This window comes from Convolutriloba macropyga, chromosome 4, assembly GCF_964194025.1.
Source record: "Convolutriloba macropyga chromosome 4, txConMacr16.3, whole genome shotgun sequence".
NCBI lineage: Eukaryota > Metazoa > Xenacoelomorpha > Acoela > Convolutidae > Convolutriloba > Convolutriloba macropyga.
The window spans coordinates 72,396,946-72,418,151 of record NC_134471.1 but is presented as its reverse complement, the minus strand read 5'-3'; the positions used below and the strand labels follow the sequence as shown (position 1 = coordinate 72,418,151).

The following is a 21,206-nucleotide window of genomic DNA, read 5'->3' as shown; positions in this document are numbered from 1 at the left end:
TCATCACTTATTTCAGCTATTTCTTCTATCTCGGAATAGTAGTGATTATCATAATCGCTAGTTAGTTCTGAAGTTAATTTCTTTATTTGATTTATTTGTGTGCCGTAGCGAAAACAATCAGAGAAACTGTGTATAGCATTACAGTGTTCATTGATGTAGTCTGGTGCATCATCTACGCTAAAGTCACCTTCATCATTTATATTAATAAGTTTCTTTCTTTCGCCTGTGACTTGAGCAATAATTGGATAACAGTCGTTAGCGGTTGCGTCCTTATCGTCTTGATGCAATACAGAATAGTTAACTTCTTTTCCGTTAATATGAAACTTTATATCTTTAGGTATCACTTTGTGTTCTAGTTGATAAAGTTTAGCATCTGCTAAAGAAACGTTTCGGCTAAGAATGTCAGGGAACGCTAAGTTTTTGCCTTCAGTGTATATAATTTGCAAGTTTTGGAACTTAGTTATTACAACTTGATACTTAAAGAAACGATGTGACATTTGTCCTTGTCGTGACCAAAGAAATAGAATTGGTCTGTGATCACAATATAGATAAATTGGAAAAGGGGATCCAATAACATAAAATTCATATGTTTGTAATGCAGATATTATTCCGCATAGTTCTCTATGTTGAGGGGACATCTTTTGTTCAGCTTTATCAAATACTCTCGAGTTGGCTGAAATCATACGTTTTCTATCAGGAAAATCTTGTATAAGAACACAACCTGTTCCTAAATTAGATGAATCAGCATGTATATGAAAGGGATAGTCATTAGAAGGAATTGCGTTAGAAATATCGTGACAGAACCTTTGTTTAAGGTCTGTGAATACCTTTTCGTGTTCTGGTAACCACTTGAATAGACTTGTATCTTTAGTTGGGTCATATAGAGGTTTTGCATCTATGTGAAAGTTCAAAATATAGGTGTGATAGAAACCCATCATTCCTAAATTTCTTAAAACTTCTGTTTTCAATTCTGGCGTTTTTAGGTTTCTAATATCATCTATGCGCGAAGCAATAGGCGATAGTCCGTTCTTAGATATAACATGTCCTAGAAATCTCACTTTTCGTAAGAAAAACATTGTTTTATCGGGGGCTGCTTTAAGGTTTGCCTTTCGAAGCAAAGAGTGATACTCTTTTACTATTGTGAACATTTCTTGTTTATCTTTAGCTTGTAATAAAGTATCGTCTATATATGTTATGGCTTGTTTACGTTTTATAAGGGGTCCAAATGCATAACGCATTAGTTTGCTAAAGAAACTGGGTAATGGCTTGAGACCATAAAATCCTACTTGATAGGTGTACTGTCTGCCACCTACAATAAAACTTGTAACCTTCTGTGTATCTTCAGTTAGTGGTACTTGATTATAAGCCGATGATAAATCACTACTTGTAAATATAGTTCCAGTTATTCTTGTCATTAGAACATTTAGTGGTTCGAGTGGCCAACTAGAATTACTTGTATCAGTAATGGAGTTTAGGTATCTAGCATTAATGACTAGTTTTACATAATCCTTCTTAGGTAATATAATGACGGGATTGACAAACCAACTATTCATATCATCGTTCTCATTGAGCTCTCTGATTATCCCTGCTTGAATTAATTCATCCATTAGTCTTTCTAATTTATCTCTGAGATGAATGGGTATTTTGCTTGGTCGTTGCTTTTTAAAGGTTGCGTCTTTTTTTAAGGGTAAATGGAACTTATGTTTAGTTCTGCCAATATCATACTTATGATGTGAATAGACATCAATATCCTGAAGTATTATTTCTATCAACTCAAACAATTCATCATCAGTCAAATCACTTTGCGTGAAATCAAAGTTATCTAAGAACCTTTCTAGATACTCTATGTCTTGAACTGTATTTCTGTTTTGCTTAATTACAAAATCACTAACTGCTTTATTTATGATTCGGTTGCTTTGTAGTTTATCTCTAAACTTAGGAAACTGTTCGTTGACTTTAGGTCTACATAACCCTTTTGCTTCGGTAGAGAAGTCTGTGGCTAGTTCTCTCTCATCTTCTTTGCATTTTTCTATTAACTCACTTTCAATAATTTTGAGCACCTCTTCCTGTTCTAGTGTATTAGTCTCTACTTTCTGTAGTTTATCAATATCATCCTTGCTTGTATACACATAGATAGTTATTCCTGAATTCTTAAAGATTTGTTCAATTAGAGAAGATATCTCTCTCCAATCCACTCCGTCTAAACCACAAGCTATTTTTGGCATCGCTATACAGCGTAAATTTAGTCCTAGTGCATGATCTCTCATGGCAAGTAGTGTTGTTTTGATTGTGTCAATTGTTGGCTTTTCATAATGATTAGCCTTAGTGATGAGATTATATACTAAGTTATTATCTGCTCTGAAAGTTATTATGTCACCTATATCACAGTTTCTACTTTTACAGTAGTCCTTTAATAAGGGTATTCTTTTGGAGATTGTGTTAGCAAAACCTTTTTTCATTTCTTCATCTGAGGATATCGTGTGCGCTATAGGCATATTAGAGTCAAATATAGATTGGGTACGAAAATCTACATATCTAATGCAAGAATTAGTTTGGATTTGCTGTCCTTCTTGTAAATTGTTTACTACTGTGTTCAGTATGAAGCAATTGTTATAGTCCTCACTTTCATTTAGTATTGTACTTGTAAATTCGGCACAGTTTTTGATATTGTATCTTTGTATAGGTTTGTCAGTTATATCGCACATAGCATAACCTATTATTCCTCTATTTATCTGTATTGGGTGATTCTTTTGATTCTCCATAAATATGGGTAGAAATTCTTCAGGTTGTGGACAAAGTGTGTTCACAAAGACTAGGTCAGTTTTTGCAACGTTAATATGGGGCATGAAATATGTTCCTGGTGGAAATAAGGCTTGACTGGGGTGCTTTTGCTTGTGCAATTTTGTACTTTTCTGTTGTAGAAAGATTGGTTGAGCTATGTTTAAAGCAGTCATCTCAGTTATGTATGGGTAATCTTTCTCATTGTTGAGTGAGCCGTAGCAAATTAGGTTTCTCTCAGTTTTTAACTCTACTGCGGGGATATCGAAGTGAAGTGCTTTTAAAAACAAATGACAAAAATCGATACCTATTATGTTCTGTCTCTGTTCTTTAGTAACGAATACTTTATGGGGGACTGTATATTTACCGTCAGTTTCGAAGCTAGATTGAATAGTTATGTAGCCAAGCATTCTGATTGATGAACCAGTATATGTTTTTGAATCACAATTTGTATTTTGTAAATGCAAATTTTGTGCAAGGTTTACTAGTGCAAGGTATGTAGGATGATTGATAATAGTGCAGGTTGATCCTGGGTCAATCATGAATTCTACTTCTAAACCACTATTATTTTTAATGTCTCCGGTGGCAAAGTGATATAAGTTGAGATAAATTCTTGACTTAGTACTACTTTCTTTAGTAGCGTTCGGAGACTTCAAAAGTTTAAAGGAAAGAAGTCCGTTATAGCATTTACGTAGTCATCGTCGCCTTCAACGAAACTTATTTGATTTGGTTGTTGCTGAATATTGTTGGGTTTTGATTGTCTTTGTTGTAGATTGTTATTTCTACTTGGTGTATAGAAGCTAGCACTTTGTTGTGGCTGTTGCTGTTGTTGTGGTGATGGTGATTGTTGTTCAAGATTTGGTTCATTATTTCTATAGGTGTTTTGCTGAGGGAAGGTTTGTTCGTATGGATGAGTGAATCTATTGCCATAGCTGCTAAAAGATGTATTTTGTTGTTGATAGTTAGGCTTGTTGAACCTAGGATTATAGTTTGAGTAGCCACCTCTTGGTTGATAGCCTTGGTTTCTAGGACCATTGAATCTTGTATTGCCTCGGTTATTCTTTCTGTAATCATTGGAGAATGTTATATTTGGCCTTCTTGGTTCAACAAGTTCCTTTCTCAATTTGTTAACGCTATCATCTATCTGTTTCTTTGTGCATCTAGAGATGGAATGACCATTGCTTCTGCAATAATCACAGAATCTAGTACTGTTAGGTCTGCCTTTTATATTAGGGTCTCTTGGCCTAGAAGTATCTATAGCATTCACTTCGTTGCTTTTGAAAAGACTGGTTAAATCGTTAATTTTGCTCTCGAGTGTTTTAAGTTTATCTATTCCTGTAGCTCCACTAGACTCTGTTGTTACAGAAAATGTTAAGTCTTTTACGACTAAGTGATCAACAAATTGTGTCCAAGTTATTGAAGGATTTTCAATAAGTTTCTCGTGCGCTTTGCGTTCTAAACCTTGTGGTCTTAGTCCTCTTATAGCAAAATCTATGTATTTCTGACTTCGTTGTCTTTGTTGGATTTCTTTCTCCCCTCTTATATTGTCATCACCTTCAATACTTGTTGGTATCTTTTCTGGCCAACCTTTATCAACTCCACTTTTTATTCTATGTAGATAGTTCTTTATTAATTCTCCTTTCTGCCTGAATGTGTTCTCAACCTCAAGTCTAATTCTAAATTGGTCTCTACCGTCTGTGAATCTTTTTATAAATTCATCTTTTAAAGTATTCCAATATGTAGCATCTGTGACTTCACTTTCAAACCATTCTAGTGCTGTATCAGTTAAAAGTGAGCCAAATAAGGATTGTTGCCTTTTATCATAGCTAGTTTGTGCAGCGGGTGCTGTAGGCCTAGTTCCTAGTGAAAAGAGTATTTTGTTTTCTACAGAGTTCCAAAAAGAAGTGGCATCCTGATTAGGATCATTGCCTGAAAAAGATACAAGTGAAAGATTTGGATGTGTTATGGGAGTTTCAGGTGGGGGCGTAACGGCAGGTGGAGGAGTACTACCACCAGGACTGGCCATTGTTTAAAGGACTGAAGTTATTGTATTAGAATTATTAAGAACAGAGGAATAGTTTAAATCAAAATCAAAAAAAAGGAATTTAGTGAGAAATCCTTTGACTACTTAACTTACACAAGTTAATTTAATGGCTTTTCTACAATAAGTGAACAAGTTAAATTTAGGCAGGCTTCTCTGATAGTTTAAATGAACAAGTTAAATTGAGAATGCCTCTTCTATATTAAATGAACAAGTTAAATTAAGTTGCCTTCTCTATATTAAATGAACAAGTTAAATTGAAGTCGCCTCTCTATATTATTCGAACAAGTTAAATTGAAGTAGCCTCTCTATATTATTCGAACAAGTTAAATTGAAGTAGCCTCTCTATATTATTCGAACAAGTTAAATTGAAGTAGCCTCTCTGGGACCACCATTTATACTGCTGGTCCGTACATTAGATACTTAAACGACGGGGTTAATCGCGGGACCACATGTATAACTTGAGAGTTCAACCCCTAGTTCTACTCTTGGTATATAGTTAAGTATTAAAGAACGTTAAATGCAAATATGAATTAATAAGTTATGTTAAACAGCATCAAATATGAACCGAGCATGAAGGGATAGAATAGTTAAAGTTATTAAGACTGAGATAGTACAAGTTAGCACAGGTTGAAATATTCTAAGTTAACTTGTAACTTAGATAGAGTTTAAGAGATGTTAAATTATAACTTAGAGTAGTTAAGTTGAACTTACCTGATTTCCAAATTTGTGCTAAGTTAATATTTTATGACTTAGAGAGTTCTTAGTTAAGAAAAAGTCACAAAATAAGCTAAGTTAGAAAAATATCTCAAGTAAGCTGAGATTGAGCAAGGGGGCAATACGGGAGTTTGATTTTAATTCAGAAGTTATCAGGGACCAAAAAGTGCAGGTAGTTGAGCGTGCAAGCTCCTTTTATACTTGCGGACACGTGGTTCTCTAGTATCCTATTGGATAGAGATAACAGTGCCGACAGAGTTACCAAGGTTAACTTGGTGTTATCTGTGTGGCGTTATAATATCACGTCATAGTATTCTCAGTTTTAGTTAGTGATCTTAAAATAGTAGCTTATTCAAAACTACTTAGTAATTTGTTCACACGTTAAAATGGACTTTGTCCAAATCAAGTTTGTGCTTCACGCACTATAACGTAAATTCTCAAAATAGCACTAAGATTATCAAATAGTGTTACTGAGTGTAGCACACTTCAGTACAACTTATGCACCACTTCTTTGATCCATATCTAATTTGATTTAACATCAAAGCATTTGGTTGTTATCGATCAGTAATATTTTAGAGATACTCTAGTTTTTCTTCTGCTTCAATTGCAGAAATTTGTATTCAATAAGATTGCGGGTCCTTCACTAAAATTTTTGTTGACGGAGAATTGTGGATAATACTTACTTTAATTTTCCAAAGCCAAGTAAAGTTTGGTAATATTTTTGAAATTCTATCTTTTATTTGTTTTCATATGGAACAATTTCAATTGCTTTATCAAAAGCTGTTAAAATTTTTCAGAAACAACGATTTTTTGCTCTCTTAGAATTGCGTGTAAAACAAGGTTGCTTTCTGTTTAATTTTTTTGCTCAAACTAGTCTTGTTCGTCAAAGTCTGTAGAATAGATCTTTATTATGTTTCAGCGAACTGCTTTTGTACTAAGGATTTCAACTCTGTAAACAAGTTTTAAATAAACACGACAAACAAGGTTATCTTTTTTGGGCCATATAGGAGCTCTAATTAGCCGTAATACGCCGATCTCAGCTTTTGAAGCTAGCTTAACAACTGTCTGCCAATTTTTATCCAACTTTTAAAATGAAGAGTTAATTTGAATTTTCATTGATTTAATCCATTCTATCGTACTTTTTTGTTCGTAAATGCTGGCTATTCTCGACTGAATCAGTGCAATTAAAACTGAATAATTTTTGGTCTGAACATTTCAATTAAACACTTTGTATCAGACACAATAGGAATCATAACCATATCATGGCAATTCAAATTTCACAAATTTGAACATAGAACTCATAAATTTGAATTTATCGTAGAATCATGGTAAGCTTTTCTTTCGATGAAAGCGAGAATCACAAAACGAAATTGTTTCGACTGCGCATTTTGTAAACAAACAATTTTGCATTAAATGACTTAGGAGCAACACATAGAAGGTTTTGAGCATTTAAAACCATAATTTGAAACAACAACAATTTATCCTGAGAAAGGACTAATAAATCCACTAAAATCTAAAGAATAAGAGCAAATATGACAACAAATAGCAAGAAAGCAACAAATGAAGAAAGAAGGAGAAAGATGACAATTTAAAGTGAGACAGAAAGAACCCATAACCATAACAAATTGCCAATCGGATCATTCTAGAAGGTCAGTAGTTACCTCTCACAAAAGTCACAGAAAAGTAAAGTAACGAAACGCAACTTAGCTACCCTTTTTTCAAACCAAAGAAGTTGAAATTTCAGAAATTCAACAAAAATGCTATTATTTTTCAAATGCAATTGAGGACCTCATTTTTGTAACAAAAAATACAACGTTTGAAAGAAAAATTTCAGAATAAATAAGGAGGGTATTTCAACTACTTTTTGCGCTTCGGGTTAAAGTGACGATTGATAAAAGGTAACTTGACCCTTGGTTGACCCGCAGAGTTTTGGCAGTAGTAATTAGTAGCTTTAGCTCTGTGTTTGACAGCCAATCAAGGCAGCATCTGATCCTTGGTGGGGCAGCTAATGAGTTATAACCACGCTAGTTATGACAAATATGTTCATCACAAACTACGAGCACAACTAATGTATTAGCACCCTCCTCTGTACCCAAGATTTGTGATCAAGATTATATAATGGATAATAAATTATTATAATTAACTAAAAGGATCGTTTCAACATTTATGTTTTTTTCTTCAAAAATGTGATATTTTATTTGCAACTATATTTGACTAAATTTGATCTGCGACTATAAGTTATTGTAAGATTTAGTACATTTATAAATTTATTTGGTATATTTATAATTTTATAGGGTATATTTGTACGGATTGGTATATTTATAAATTTATAGGGTATATTTATAAGTATTGGTATATTTATAAATTTATTTGGTATATTTATAAGTATTGGTATATTTATAAATCTATTTGGTACATTTATATGTTTTGGTATATTATAAGTTTTTATAAATTTGATAAGCTTTGTTATAGTATATCTTTCAGCATTGAATAGATTTTTAATTTTATTTTCGAAAGAGAAATTTAGTTAGAAAAAATTGAACTTTTTGTTGAAACGATCCAAGAACTACATGATTAAACTATTCTACATGTGATCAAATTTAAAGTAAAACTAAAAGCCCGTTAAGTTGCAACTTGTATCACAATGATTTTAATCTACAGTTTTAAAATGGTAGAAAATAGCACCATTAGATTAACATAATTTATGTGCGAAATTCATAATTTGGAGAGCACATTTCCTGGGAACTCATTTTGTTGATTTTTCAATGTTTTCCCAGGCTGATTTCAACGGGAAAAGGCTCAGCCTCGCCGCGTGAATTCTTCAGTACAGTCAATAATTTTTCCAGCAATTAATTGTTTGTTCACTCTTTGTTTTGTTTGTCTGTTTGTTTCTCATGGATTTATCCTTCTTCAACCTGGCGTCAGATCTCGGCGTGAAAACTAAAACAAAAAGAAAAAATCAATCGAAATATCACTAAATTGATCGATATCATTATTCACATCTGAAAAAGTAGAACCCTTTAAAGATATGCGATCAGTTCTTTGAAAATTACATAAACCAATAAATTTATGTTAACTGTAAAAGATAAGCCAGTAAAAAAACTATTACGAACAACGGAATATTAACTTTTTACCATCAACTGACTTGATTTAGCACACTCGCAATTAACACCTGTTTGTGTCTCTTAATAATTTAACAATGAATGTTAAAATCATTCCCCAAAACCCTTAGATTAAATTAATATCTAAACCGTTAAAAAAAACTTACAATCATGGCTCGAAGATGAGACTCCAAGTCGTTTCAGGATGAAATCAGAATTGAAACTTTTCAGATGACTTCTGAAGAGTGAAATTTCTTTTTTGTATTGACTGTTGAACTGTTCGAGTGATTCTGATTTTCTTCTGACACGACTGAAGAAAGGATGGCTGAAATCTAGGGATTCCTTTCTAAGGATAATCTCCCATTCCACCTCCTCGTTCGACTTCTATAAGCTGAAAGAATTCTGAAACAAAATGAAATTGTTATTGTTATTGAAAATTAATGTAACAAATTACTATAAATTTATAACTTTCAAAAGTAAATTTGAAAATCTGGAATCGAATATCGTACACAAAGAATGTTTCAATTGTACAGAATTTAATAGCTTCGGGCTATCGAATTGTTAAGGGTACTTTTCAAATTTCTTCTAACTCAAATTTGTAGCTTTTCTAATAAAAAATTTTTAAGCTAGGGGATGGAATCTTTTTATTTAGTGGAAATTTGTACCTGTTTACGCTTTGCAATCATCACAATATTGTCTAGTGTTTTGAGAGGTATCCTTTCGCTTTCGTCTAACTGGTCAATCGGCTGAGAGGTAGTTGATGTGTGATCTGTTGTATTAGACTCTTCTTCGTCTTCTTGATCTTCGTCTTCCGAATCCGACTCTGCGTCTAGCCGAAGATCACTTCCGAAGTCCATGACCTATAATGAAAGCAATATTTCTATACTCAAATTGAACAATTCGAATACGGCAATAATACGGAAAAAGCACAAAATATTGACTTAACGGTTCCTAAAAACGGTTTTCTTAAAAAGCTACCGAGTTAAAATTAAAAATAAGAAATGACAACAACATATAACCTCCAAGCTATAAATAAACTAACTGAAATCTTCAAGCGAACAACATTTGGCACTAATTCCTGCGAAATGACTTTGGTATTAATTTTTGAAATTATTTTGGTATTCATTTTTTTGAAAACAGATTTAAAAAAATTAAATAAATAGATTAAAAAAATAGATTAAAAAACAAAGAATATCAAGAAAACTCAAAATAATCAAAATATGGAATGAAATCTTACCTGAAGAAGTTCGTCTTCCAACTGAGTTATGTAATCAATCACACAACCAATCAAATCGCTCTTTTCCATTTTGTCCTGAGCTTTCGGCACAATCTCCACCAACTTCGCGTAGCAATCGTCAATCGTCTGGAGCGAATCCAAGTTCACACTAGTCGGCAAAGGTGGGTACTTCTGAGCTGATTGGGTTGATTTTTTCGTGATTTGAGAAGTTGCAATGTCTGAGTTCTGAATTCGGTGCAAAATGAAATCGGATCGTTTTTGGAATTTTCCATTGGCTGAAGTGCAAATCGGTAAAGTTGTCGGGCAAGTTTTCATTTTTGCAATTTTTCAATTAATTTTTCAAGTTTTTCAAATTTGTCGAGCTTGGTAAGTGGTATCCAGGTAAATTCAACAGAACTTGCTAATTAAGTTTGGTTAAATTTCACAGCTCATAAAGACTGCTATTCAATAACGTATTTTTGTCAAATATATATGCGGTACATGCAAAAAATAGCAACCAAAAAAGAATTTGTCGATCACTAAAACGTTTCGCAGTCTATTTTATCTGAGAATGCTCAAATTTTGTTTTCAAAGCGGAAAGGAGTAAAATTTCCTGTTTTGCGGGTTGCTTTTACTGTTTTTTCTGAAATAATATATAGTAAATGTGCGCCTGATTCTGGGCTAAGTCAGCAAGCTACAATGACACAAATTTTGCGCTGTAGAGACGGGAGGTAAGGGGAAATTTTTCAGCCAATCAGAGTTGAGTATTAACTGCAAGTGTTAGCTTGTAATAGATAAGTGACAAAAGATTAAAAGCGGTTCAGCGCGTGTTGCGTCGTTGCTTGTGTGCGCTTGTTGTAATATCTACAGTGGCAGTGAAATGGGGGGGGGGGGGGGGGCTGTTTGCTTGATAAAGCCGGGGGATTAAATAAAGATTACTCATTAGCAAAGAGATAACAAGTTGCTTCCTGTCCAAATTGTGTCTTTATTGTTCTAAATAAGCTTCAACAAGAATCAATGTTGATAAAACTTAAAAGCCTCTAGGCTCCAAACAACAAGTAAAAACTAGACCATACAAATAATCGCAGAACGATAAAGAATTGGTTTGAGAAATTAAGAACAATGTTGATTTACCAGGCAAGCTTTACACCTGAAAGAATTTAGAAACAACTGGTGCACTTTTCCTGTTAAAGTTCTAACCAAAAAAGTTGTTTTTCTGGAGAAGTTTCTGTTTTAAGACGCTAAAACGCTTTACATCGGTTTAAATTCCTTGCAGAAAGGGTTTTAAAAAATGAGTCAAAAACTAGTGAAACTTCTTCGAGTATAATAAAAAATACTGTGATCTGTTGCAATTTTATTAAATAATTCAAGAAAAGAAGGTTTCTTGAAAAGAAGTCAAATTAATAAAGAGGTCATGAGATCTGTAATATGTACATAAAATTTGGTCCTCCATCAAACTAATGGGTCAGGCAATTACTAGAACAGATAGGGTTAATAGTGCCCTCAACTGTGCAAAATTAGTTTGTCTTAGTGAAAGCACCAAATTTTGGTTGCAATAAGTACATCAAATATTTGGTTGAATTCTGTGCGATTCAAAAAAGCTGATCGTAGCCAATTTTCAGTGAGGTAAAAGCTAGGAAACTGTGTTAGAGAAAGGCAAAATTGATGAAAGCATGATGCACGGAAAACTACTCATGACATTTAAATTTTGTCTGGATCACCTCTTCACGGCTGATTTTCCTATGAATGCATTTAAATATTATAAATATTGAATTAGGATTTCAGTTTCCACAGCGATCATTTGAGTAAATTTTCGGTGCCAGGACAATTTACCCAATACAATTTTAATCATTGCCATTATACCCAAAGCCATTTTACCCAACCTGCCATTTTACCAATATAATTTTACCCAATGCCATTTTACCCAATGTCATTTTACCCAATGCTATTTCACTAAAAAAATAATTACCCTAAGTATACAATAAACAGTTTAGTCTGATTAATTAGGCAACCGTCAAAATTAACACAGCATTATTCCGAACAAAAATTCTAACAAAGTTATGCACATAAAATGAGTGCACTTACTTGGTGTACGTCCCTGTAAGATAGATTGACTCTGGTCATTGACGATAACTTTCTTCACAAGAAAGTAAAAACTAAAATAACAAGGTTTGGGAAGTGTTCAAAGAAGAAATTAAACAAATTCAAAATGACTGAAATCCGCCTCAAAATTACACATATGAAAAACATCTGAAAACCGCCTCAAAAAATTGTACGAACACTTTGCAGAACTGGCATTTGCCAAGCTAATGATATCAGGTTTTAGCTTTGTTCCGCAGTATAATGTTTCGGCCTTTTCGGAGGTCTTCAAATTACAACAAGAATCTTCACAAATGATTGACGATCTTACTTAAAAACTCCAAAAGACCTATATTGCAAGTGAGACAATTGATGCAAGACATAAGACTACATCTTGCAGCTCTGAATTACAGCAGAAATGCAGCTGAGTGCTTAGCTAGGACAAAAAACAATGTAGAAGGTCAGCACTGGGACGTGACAACACTTTTTAGAAGCAATGATCCCAACATCAGAAATTTTTTGAGAAAGATTTGCGCCACAAACCAAAATTTAAAATCAATAATTCGGCGAGTGGAAATGAGAACTATAGACACAAAAAGTATCGGGTGAGAATTGAGAACGATAAAAAAAATGTAAACAACCTCAAAACAGATGGTATAACTTATCTGCGATCTCTGGCCTTAAATACCAACTCGTATTCTTCATTGGCTTTTGTGAGCTCTTCTCATTTGTATTTGTCAAAAATAATTTGAAAAATTAAATAACTCAAAAATTAGAAAAACTAGAAGGGTCTTTTTAGACAGTACAGATGATGGATACCAGTCATTCCTTCATCCTTCTTTTCTAACGACCATCCCAATTGACTTCTCCGATTTTGACTAGTTTTCTACATTTCCAAATTTTGTATTCCCTGTGTGCTTTTATGCAATAATTTTTTGTGATTTATGAGAATATTTCTCTTCAATGGGAAATGAACTGCGGCGTTTGCTGGTCAGACAACGTGTACTAGCCACTCAACAACTGTGCTTGACAATTAGCGCCAATTTTGTTCTAAATATTGTATTGCACTCATTTTAGAACTCAAGTGACCAGAACACCGCCTTTATAAAAAATTGTCCTTGACCTAAAAGATACGTTGACGTAAAAGCTGCCTTTTAGTTCATTGAGTTTTTTGCTGAAATTTAGGCTCTGGTTTATGCATTTGTAATGCATAATTGACGTCATTTCCTTTGAACTATGATAGAGCCGTTCTATTTATGCTGTGTATTTTGTTTCGTGCACTTTGCTTTGGACATTAAAAAATTATTAATTACAGTCAGATCAAAGATAACGGTTAACTCTCAAAATTGATAACCTTTCCTTTAGACGAATTGGCATTGGGTAAAAGGACATTGAGTGAAATGACATTGGGTAAATTAGAGTGTTGGGATAACAGCATTGTGTGAGCTGAGTTTCCGTAAAATAGAAATAGGTAAATTGTGATCTAAACAAATTTCCAATCCAACAATTGAAATATCAGTCCTGGGCTTAGTTTTTTTTTCAAAGCGGCCACCTTGGTTTCGACCAGCAATTATGTTTAAAATACATTACTTTCAAAAATAGAAAAATTAACTAACAGAACTAAATCAAAGTTTATTGAAAGTTTGGTTTATTTGAAGTACTTCTTCTGCCTTCTCGTCAATTTGTTTGTTTATTTGTCATTGCGAATAGCAACCTTAAATTTACGAAGATCGCGTCTCTTTCACACATCTTTTTCGGTATATAAACTTTATTCTGCTATTGAAGTTTGCACTTTCTTGACCGCTTTGCTTGTTTAGAATTGGGTCTCTAATAATATTACCAGACATTATCAAAAATACAGTTTGAATTTTGAAAAGAGAGAATAGAATATAATATCATTTTCATTTTCATAGTATGCTTCAAATCAGCGAGTGCGATGATGATTACGAATCAATACAATTAATTGTCAGTCGAATTTGTCGGACATTACATGTTTAATACCAATTTTGCTATTTTTAGGATCTATTACATTACCTTTGTAAGATATTTACAGTTATCTATTGATCAATAAGTGAACAAAATCCAAACATTTTAAGTTTTTCAAAATTTCAGACGTCAATGGACGGACAACCATTAATGTCTGGTAGCGTTTTCAGGGCAAGAGAACTTTAACTTTGAATATGTCTGTGTGCAGTTAACACAAAAATTGAAATTTTTAAAGTTTTTATCTTTGAAACAATTACTTGTTGATTTTGCAGTGGAAACAAAATTTCAATATCAAACAACATTAGAATAATAAAAATTTAAGAAAACATAATGAAACATAAAATTTTTTCCGTCACAACACTATTGTAATAAAAAAATGGCTCTAAACTTTATTGGTTGATGCAATAAGTTTTTCATTTGGAGATCAAAATATGTTCACTGGTATTATTTTACAGTTTGGCTTGTAGTCAAGACAATATATGGTATTAAAAAACAGCAAAAACAAACAGCAAAAAACTTATTATAATGAATTTCACTGTAACAACTTCAAAATCTACGCTTTATTATTATTTGCCGTGGAGTGATAAGATTCATCTAGAACTTTCTTTAACAAAATCTTGAATAAATTACAGCAAAGAAAATTTTACTCTCTGCCCAAAAAAAGACAATTTGAAAACTTGCAGCGAAAAAATGCTCTTCATTACTGAGAAATAGTGACGACCAATATTTGTTGAAATTTGTTTGAATTTTGATGCAGGCCGTTAACTTCACACCAATTTTTAACCATAATTTGGCATACTGTTTTCGTATAACTTTTTTGCAGAAAAAGAAAACACAGTTCTTTATTTCTAAAGTTCTGCTTTTGTCATTTTATGCAGCCGATCTGACTGCATCAATTTTATTGTTAATTGACGGTAGCAACAATTGTCAACTCTAAAAACGTTTGACAAGTTATATCATTTTTAGTTATGAAAAAAATTGAGTTATGAATGTATGATATTTATGAGCTAAGAAAAAATTAATTTGGCTCAAGGCAATTAATTTAAATTATAAATTCACACTTCTATTCAATTCGGTTTTCTTTATTCGTGTTTGTAATCATAACAATGCAAAAAAGGTTGAAGAGAACTTTCATTTTTTTTGCGTTTTTAATTTTTAGAGTAGTTGACGCTATTCTTGGACCATTTTCTTGAGTTCAGTTTAAAGACAACTTTTATCTTTTCGGTCTTTCTCTCCCCATATAGGACCCCCCCCCCCCCTTAGTGGTCATAAAGCGTACAGCCACCGCCCGCACTCATGATGAACATGCCATAACATGGGGCTATATTCTTGTGGGGAGCAGTAATGGGTTAATGGGTATGTCCCTTTTTGGATCTTTTCCGTTTGTGCCCCCCCCCCCCCCCAGTACGTTATGCACCCCCCAGTTACAGAGCACGTTTCATTACGTAGTAAATCGTTATGTAAAATTATTGCACGTGCGTCTGGGGGGTGCAAATAATATGCGCCCACTAAGCTGGGGGGGGGGGGGGGGGGGCACAAACGGAAAAGATCCCCTTTTTTTTAAAAAAAAACATTTTTTAAAAAAAACCAACCCCCCCTCCCAAAAAAGGATCGGCTTGTTCAAGTTTTCACGTGCAATTGGGAATTTCGGTGGAGAATAGGGCACAAACGGAAAATATCCGGAGAATAATATGCATCAGCTGTTTGGGGGGCAATTGGCAGTACAGATCCGAGGTGTTACAAACCACATTTTGAAGCATGTGCAAAAATAGGTAAAAGCATGTCAAAATAAAAACACCATAGTAACAATTTAAGCTTAGAACCAAGACCAAGCGCACCAACTTAACCAAGTTTTTCTTATTAAAAATCAGAAAGTGATAATTGTAACTAAGCATTGTGATGGATATAGTTGAGGACGTTTTCTTCCCAATGTACCTTGCAAGAGGAAGGGTAGACGATGATGAAGATGGTGAGCACTTAAATTTATTTTGGGATCTTTTCCGTTTGTGCCCCCCCCCCCCCCCCAGCTTAGTGGGCGCATATTATTTGCACCCCCCAGACGCACGTGCGATATTTTTACATAATGGTTTACTATGTAATGGCACGTGCTCTGTAACTGGGGGGCGCATAACGTATTGGGGGGGGCACAAACGGAAAAGATCCTTATTTTGTTGCTACTATAGACGCCCAGGATCTATTCCGTTTGTGACAGCTTAGTAGGTGGGTGTATATCTTTTGACCACCAGAGGCACGTACTTTTTGAATATTTTCCGTTTGTGCCCCCCCAGTACGTTATGCGCCCCCCAGTTACAGAACACGTGCCATTACATACTAAATCATTATGTAAAAATATGAGACGTGCGTCTGGGGGGTGCAAATAATATGCGCCCACTAAGATGGGGAGGGGGGCACAAACGGAAAAGATCCACTTTTTTTACATAATTATTTACTATCAAAGGGCACCTGCTTTGTAACTGTGGGGTGCATAGCGTAGTCAGGGGGGGGGGGTTATAAACGGAAAAGATCCATCGCCCAAAAATAAGTATGGCGCAGAAAACTGTCATGCTATAAGTTCATGGTTTACATTTCAGTTTCCCTAAGTTTGAAAAGTCTAAAGTTATTTAGTTTGAAGGCTTTCATTTCATTTTTTTGTCTTTCGAAGAGTACGCATCATTACATATGTAAAAAAATGGCACAAACGGAAAAGATCCCGAAATTATATGCGCTTAAAGTGCGTAATTTCTCCAATTACTTCCAAAATATGTTTGCCACCTTAATTCCATGTGAAGTATAACCGACCCTCCCGGGTCGAGGTGTCAATGCTTAAAATCGCTTTTATAAATGTAACAGTTGCGGTGATTACGGTGAAAAGATGCAAGAATTGCAATTTTTAGCGTTGAAGGCGATGAATGCGTTTGCAAGAGAAGAATTCACCGCAAAGAACCGCGAATCTCACAAACATTCATCGCTAATTTTATACCAAATATCTTCACGGCAGAAAGTGTTGCAAAAAATGTAAGAATAGCGGTGAATGCGTTGAAAGTGGTGAAAAAAATAATTCACCGCTATCAACCGCAAATCTTATAAATATTTATCGCTAAATTTACCAAACATCATTACCTCAGAAATTACTGCAAAAAGATGTAAGGATAGCAGTGAATGCGTTGAGGGCAGTAAAAAACCTTTAATATCCTTTGCGTTTTTACGTTTTAAGTAATCGTTTTTCTGCGTTGGTACTACAAAACTTCACAAAAATTATTTTGATATTTTTTTTAACGTTTTCCCGTTTTTGAGGTTCTTTTTCTTGTCTTGTGCCATTATTCACAATTTAGATATCACATTATTGGCGTTTAAAATGGGGCACAACAAAAAACATCGGTTTTTCATTAAATAGAATATGGTTTTAACTATTTCGACTCCGTCTTCTAGCAGAGTTTAATGGAGTTTTTTTTCTTTATTTGTCGCTTTTTTTTCGTAGTCGCCAGATTAATTTGTGATCCTTGCCATCTTAGCAGCTCCCTATGATTGAAAAAAAAACCTAATTACCTATTTTTGTTTTTACCTATTAACTTTTTCTTGGCATAGCTAAAGTTTTTCGTGACTTTGAAATCAATTATTTTGAAAAAAAAATGTTGAGTCTTTTTTTTATATTCGCAACATTCTACCTAGTCTCATTTATTACAGGTCGCAAATCATTTTAATGTTGTTCACGAAAAGCACAATTAAACATATGAAAGGTTTTTTGTGCCTTGCCTGTTGCTTTAACGGCTTTGATGTCGGTTTTTTGCTAAAAAAAATAAATTAATTTGTCTTTATTTTTCGTTCTTCTTGAACGCAAATAAAATCGATTTCAAAAAAATATTCACTATAAACAGTAAGATATTCATCTGTTTCCAGTTACATCTAAGCGAATAATATTTTTTGAAATTCGTGTATTTTAATCGGAACATGGAGCTACCCAACTCAATTCACACTCATTGTCAGAGATCCCCTATGTATAGTCAGTATAAAACATCGATTATTTTAGAGGTAGTTTCTCTAGAAAAGAGTTATCCCCAATCTCACGTCAATTTACTGCTAATGATCACTCTAAATTGTTTGCGTTGAATATTCGTAAGGTTCGTGGTTTTTAGTGGCGAAAAGTTTATCAAGCGGCTTAAGCTGTGAAGATAAAAAATTTACCGCTAAAATCGCAAATCTTTCAAATTTTCTACGCAATTATTTTCCATAACGTTTATTGAATCTGATTAAAATTCACAAAAAACTTTGCTGACATGAAGCCAATATCAAATTTGCTGACACGAAGCTTTTAAACACATCCCCAGGTTCTCTGTTGGAGCTGAAGAGATTAATTTCTTTTTTCGAAAGACCGTTCATAAAAGCGCTTAAGCTGGGGTGCAGGAAACGGTCTTTTAATCGAAGTTCCCATTTAACCCTAGGTGAGGAGAGAGGCTGGGGCGGAGGAGGGCGTGATCGGGGCTTCGAGGTGATTGAGAATGAAGAGAGGAGCAGCATGTTGCTAGGATACATCCTGACCACTCTATCCCAGAGGATGTTTTTCCATATGCTGCTCGCATCTGTTGACCCGGAGAATCAAAAGGCAGCAAACTTTTTACAATCCCAAAGGAGACCAATTCCCAATGTATCGACCATTTTCAGTTTCTGAAAAAGTACACTTTTTGATAGATTGCGTTGCTTAGCTAAGACTTTGCAAGGCATTTTTTAAAATAAAATGACTCAAAAATCTGCATTAGAAAAAACCTTACCGTATAAGAGCTAAATATTTCCTATCATGTTTTTATAGCTGCGAAGCTGTAAGCTGAGCGAAGCTATATTGCGGTGCTCTTGGTTTTTTACAATTCAAAGAATTTGAATTGTATTGGGGCGCTGTCTTTTTTTTAAGATCTGTTCACACATTTTCATGATTTTTGAAGTAAATTGGAGTGGTGATTTTGGTCACGCCGAAACAGGAAATGGAGAGAAAAAGCGAGTGGTTTTGCGGCGTGAAATTTTTTCGCTCTAATTTTAAAATAGAGTGAGAAAACGGTGTTTGAACAAAAATTCGCTCTCTCGGTAGTGGTTTTTTGTTCACATGCGGCAATTTCACTTTGATTTTTACTGTTTTTTTTAATTTTTAGATCGGATTTTTTTCTAAATGGTTATCCCAATCCATTCAAAGTTCATTCTAGGCCTAATTTTTTGTATGAACCAAATTTCCATTTCTCGCTGATGATTTTTTTTCTTGACATGCGACATTTTGACATTGATTTTCTGTTTTTTTTTTAAATTTTTTTATCTGAATTTTTATAAAATGGTTTTTCCAATTCGCTCATACTCCTTTTTAGGTCTAGATGTTTGTTTAGTCAATGAAAATTCTTTGAATTGTTCGTAGGGACTTGTCCTGCTATGTTTTTTTTGTTTCGTCGTCTGACGCTCTTTTTTCGTTTTACATTTGTTCACACAGCAAAGCTGAAAAAGTCATATTTTCTGAATGACTTCTTCCTCTCACTATCGGCGTTTGCGCGCTCGACGTCATTTCTCACTCGCTTTAGCAAAAGTTTTTAGGTTATTTGCGTGATTAGATTTTGATCATACGTGACTTAGCTCACTCAATAAAATGACTTTTGCACTTTAAAACTTAAGTTTAATTTGAATTTGTTTAAGGTCAAAGGAACTCCTATGTGCAGGCAGTATAGGTCCCTAATAAGAGGCTTCTGCGGAATGAATTTTAACAAGCTTTATTAATTTATCGCTGAATGTTTTTTACCTAGTTTTTTTGAGCGGCGTCGATTTTTTTTTTCAATTTAGATCTGTATCTGTTTCTATCTCTATTATATGGCACGCAGGTCTTTTCTTTCGCAGCTATTCCGGCAATCTGTCGGCTACGTTTTGAACTATGTATCATCTTTTCTGGTTTGGTAAGATCTGATAAAATTTAATAAGATGGAGATTCGGAGACAAAGTTTTTTTTCAAAATCTTGTTTGCAATCTTAGTCTGCTAAAATAAAAAAAATATAATAAAATACTATTTTTGACTGAAGCCTTACAGACTTTTGGGTGTAGGTTGGGCATAGATTAAGGCGAATGAGGTTATTCACCTTAACTAGGTATATTACAGTCCCGCATAACCTGAGGTACAGTTAGTTTCAATCAACTGATTAGGGGGAAAATAATCAGCCAGCGTAACTCCCAGGAACCAGGTGTTAAAAAAGTTGGTTCTGTTGGAATTTTTGACACCTGGTTTTTGAATCAGTAACACGAATACTTTCATCATTTTGGTTTTAGGAAAGTTATTGCTAAATTCTGATCAGGTTCTGGCTCTTTAAATTTGCTCTTGAACTAGTTGCTTTTTGAGCCTAGCATCGGTACTCGTCTGATAAACTTACAGTCTACGTCACGGTCATAATCCTCATTGTCGCAATTTACCCCTCAATAGTCGCCCACTTTTCAAGGTCAAACAGACAACCCAACAACAGACGTCACCGAAGAGGTCACAGACATCTGCCAGTTGAGGTCAACTTTAGAGGTCATTTGAGGAGTTCTAGTTTGGAAGTTGAAACTTTGGTTTCGCAGTGGGACATTGATAATATTTCAGCAGCTAACACGTCAGAAAGTGGGACGTCAATGACTAACGTGTTTGAAAATGGGGAGTCTGCGGAAACAACGACAAACTGAAATTTAGAATTGAACAGAATAAGATCTTTTCAGTTCTTATTTACATCCTAGGTTAAACGAAGCGTTCAACTTAGAAAAAAATAATCTCTTTTACATACAGCCGTCATGCTTAGGGGGCTAGATAATAAAGCCCATTTGATAGCCATATTTATAGTATAATAACTGGTTTTATTTTTTTGGGGGTGGGGGGGGGGGGCTATAATGAGAAAATCCACACATTTCTGCGGTTTTGTTTGTTTCCGAAATTTGCTTCACGCGCAAAAATTTTTGGTAACAGTTTTTATCAATCACTTGAATTGATTTTTGGATATTTTTCTCTAATTCTTCCAATTTTCTTCGTCTGACCCAGTTACCTGCTTCGTTTTTAAAGTAATTGTCTTCTTTTTTGAAGCAACTTTTAATGCTTAATTATTGAGAAATTATTTCCAATCGAATTGCTATCTTTTTACCTCCCTGGACAATTAAGAATAGAGCATAAAAATATCGACAATTTTTTCCCTTTATCTACAAATACAATTGATTATGGATTGAAATCATTCCCTCGGAACAAAAATCAAAACAGCGTAAGACTTTTATGCCTAAATTAGATATAGATGGATCATATCTCAACCTT

General features: G+C 34.1%; 2 protein-coding genes across 3 annotated transcripts; one reads left to right on the top strand and one right to left on the bottom strand.

The window, feature by feature from the left end:
* Positions 1-8,074: 8,074 nt before the first annotated feature.
* LOC142338657 (uncharacterized) lies at positions 8,075-10,556 on the bottom strand. The gene is made up of 4 exons (XM_075388506.1): positions 9,875-10,556; positions 9,303-9,497; positions 8,805-9,039; positions 8,075-8,476 (listed from the first exon to the last, which is right to left on the bottom strand). The coding sequence occupies exons 1-3, from the start codon at positions 10,187-10,189 to the stop codon at positions 9,022-9,024; spliced, it is 528 nt and encodes a 175-aa protein (XP_075244621.1). The 5' UTR covers positions 10,190-10,556; the 3' UTR covers positions 8,075-8,476; positions 8,805-9,021.
* A 5,129-nt stretch (positions 10,557-15,685) lies between these two features.
* On the top strand, positions 15,686-20,641 carry LOC142338656 (uncharacterized). 2 transcript variants are annotated; one of them, XM_075388505.1, is made up of 3 exons: positions 15,686-15,887; positions 18,358-18,518; positions 20,371-20,504. In XM_075388505.1, the coding sequence occupies exons 1-3, from the start codon at positions 15,818-15,820 to the stop codon at positions 20,428-20,430; spliced, it is 291 nt and encodes a 96-aa protein (XP_075244620.1). In that variant the 5' UTR covers positions 15,686-15,817; the 3' UTR covers positions 20,431-20,504. The 2 variants fall into 2 exon arrangements, with proteins under 2 accessions (XP_075244620.1, XP_075244619.1); XM_075388504.1 differs by having other exon boundaries at positions 15,701-15,887; positions 20,279-20,641.
* Positions 20,642-21,206: the final 565 nt, after the last annotated feature.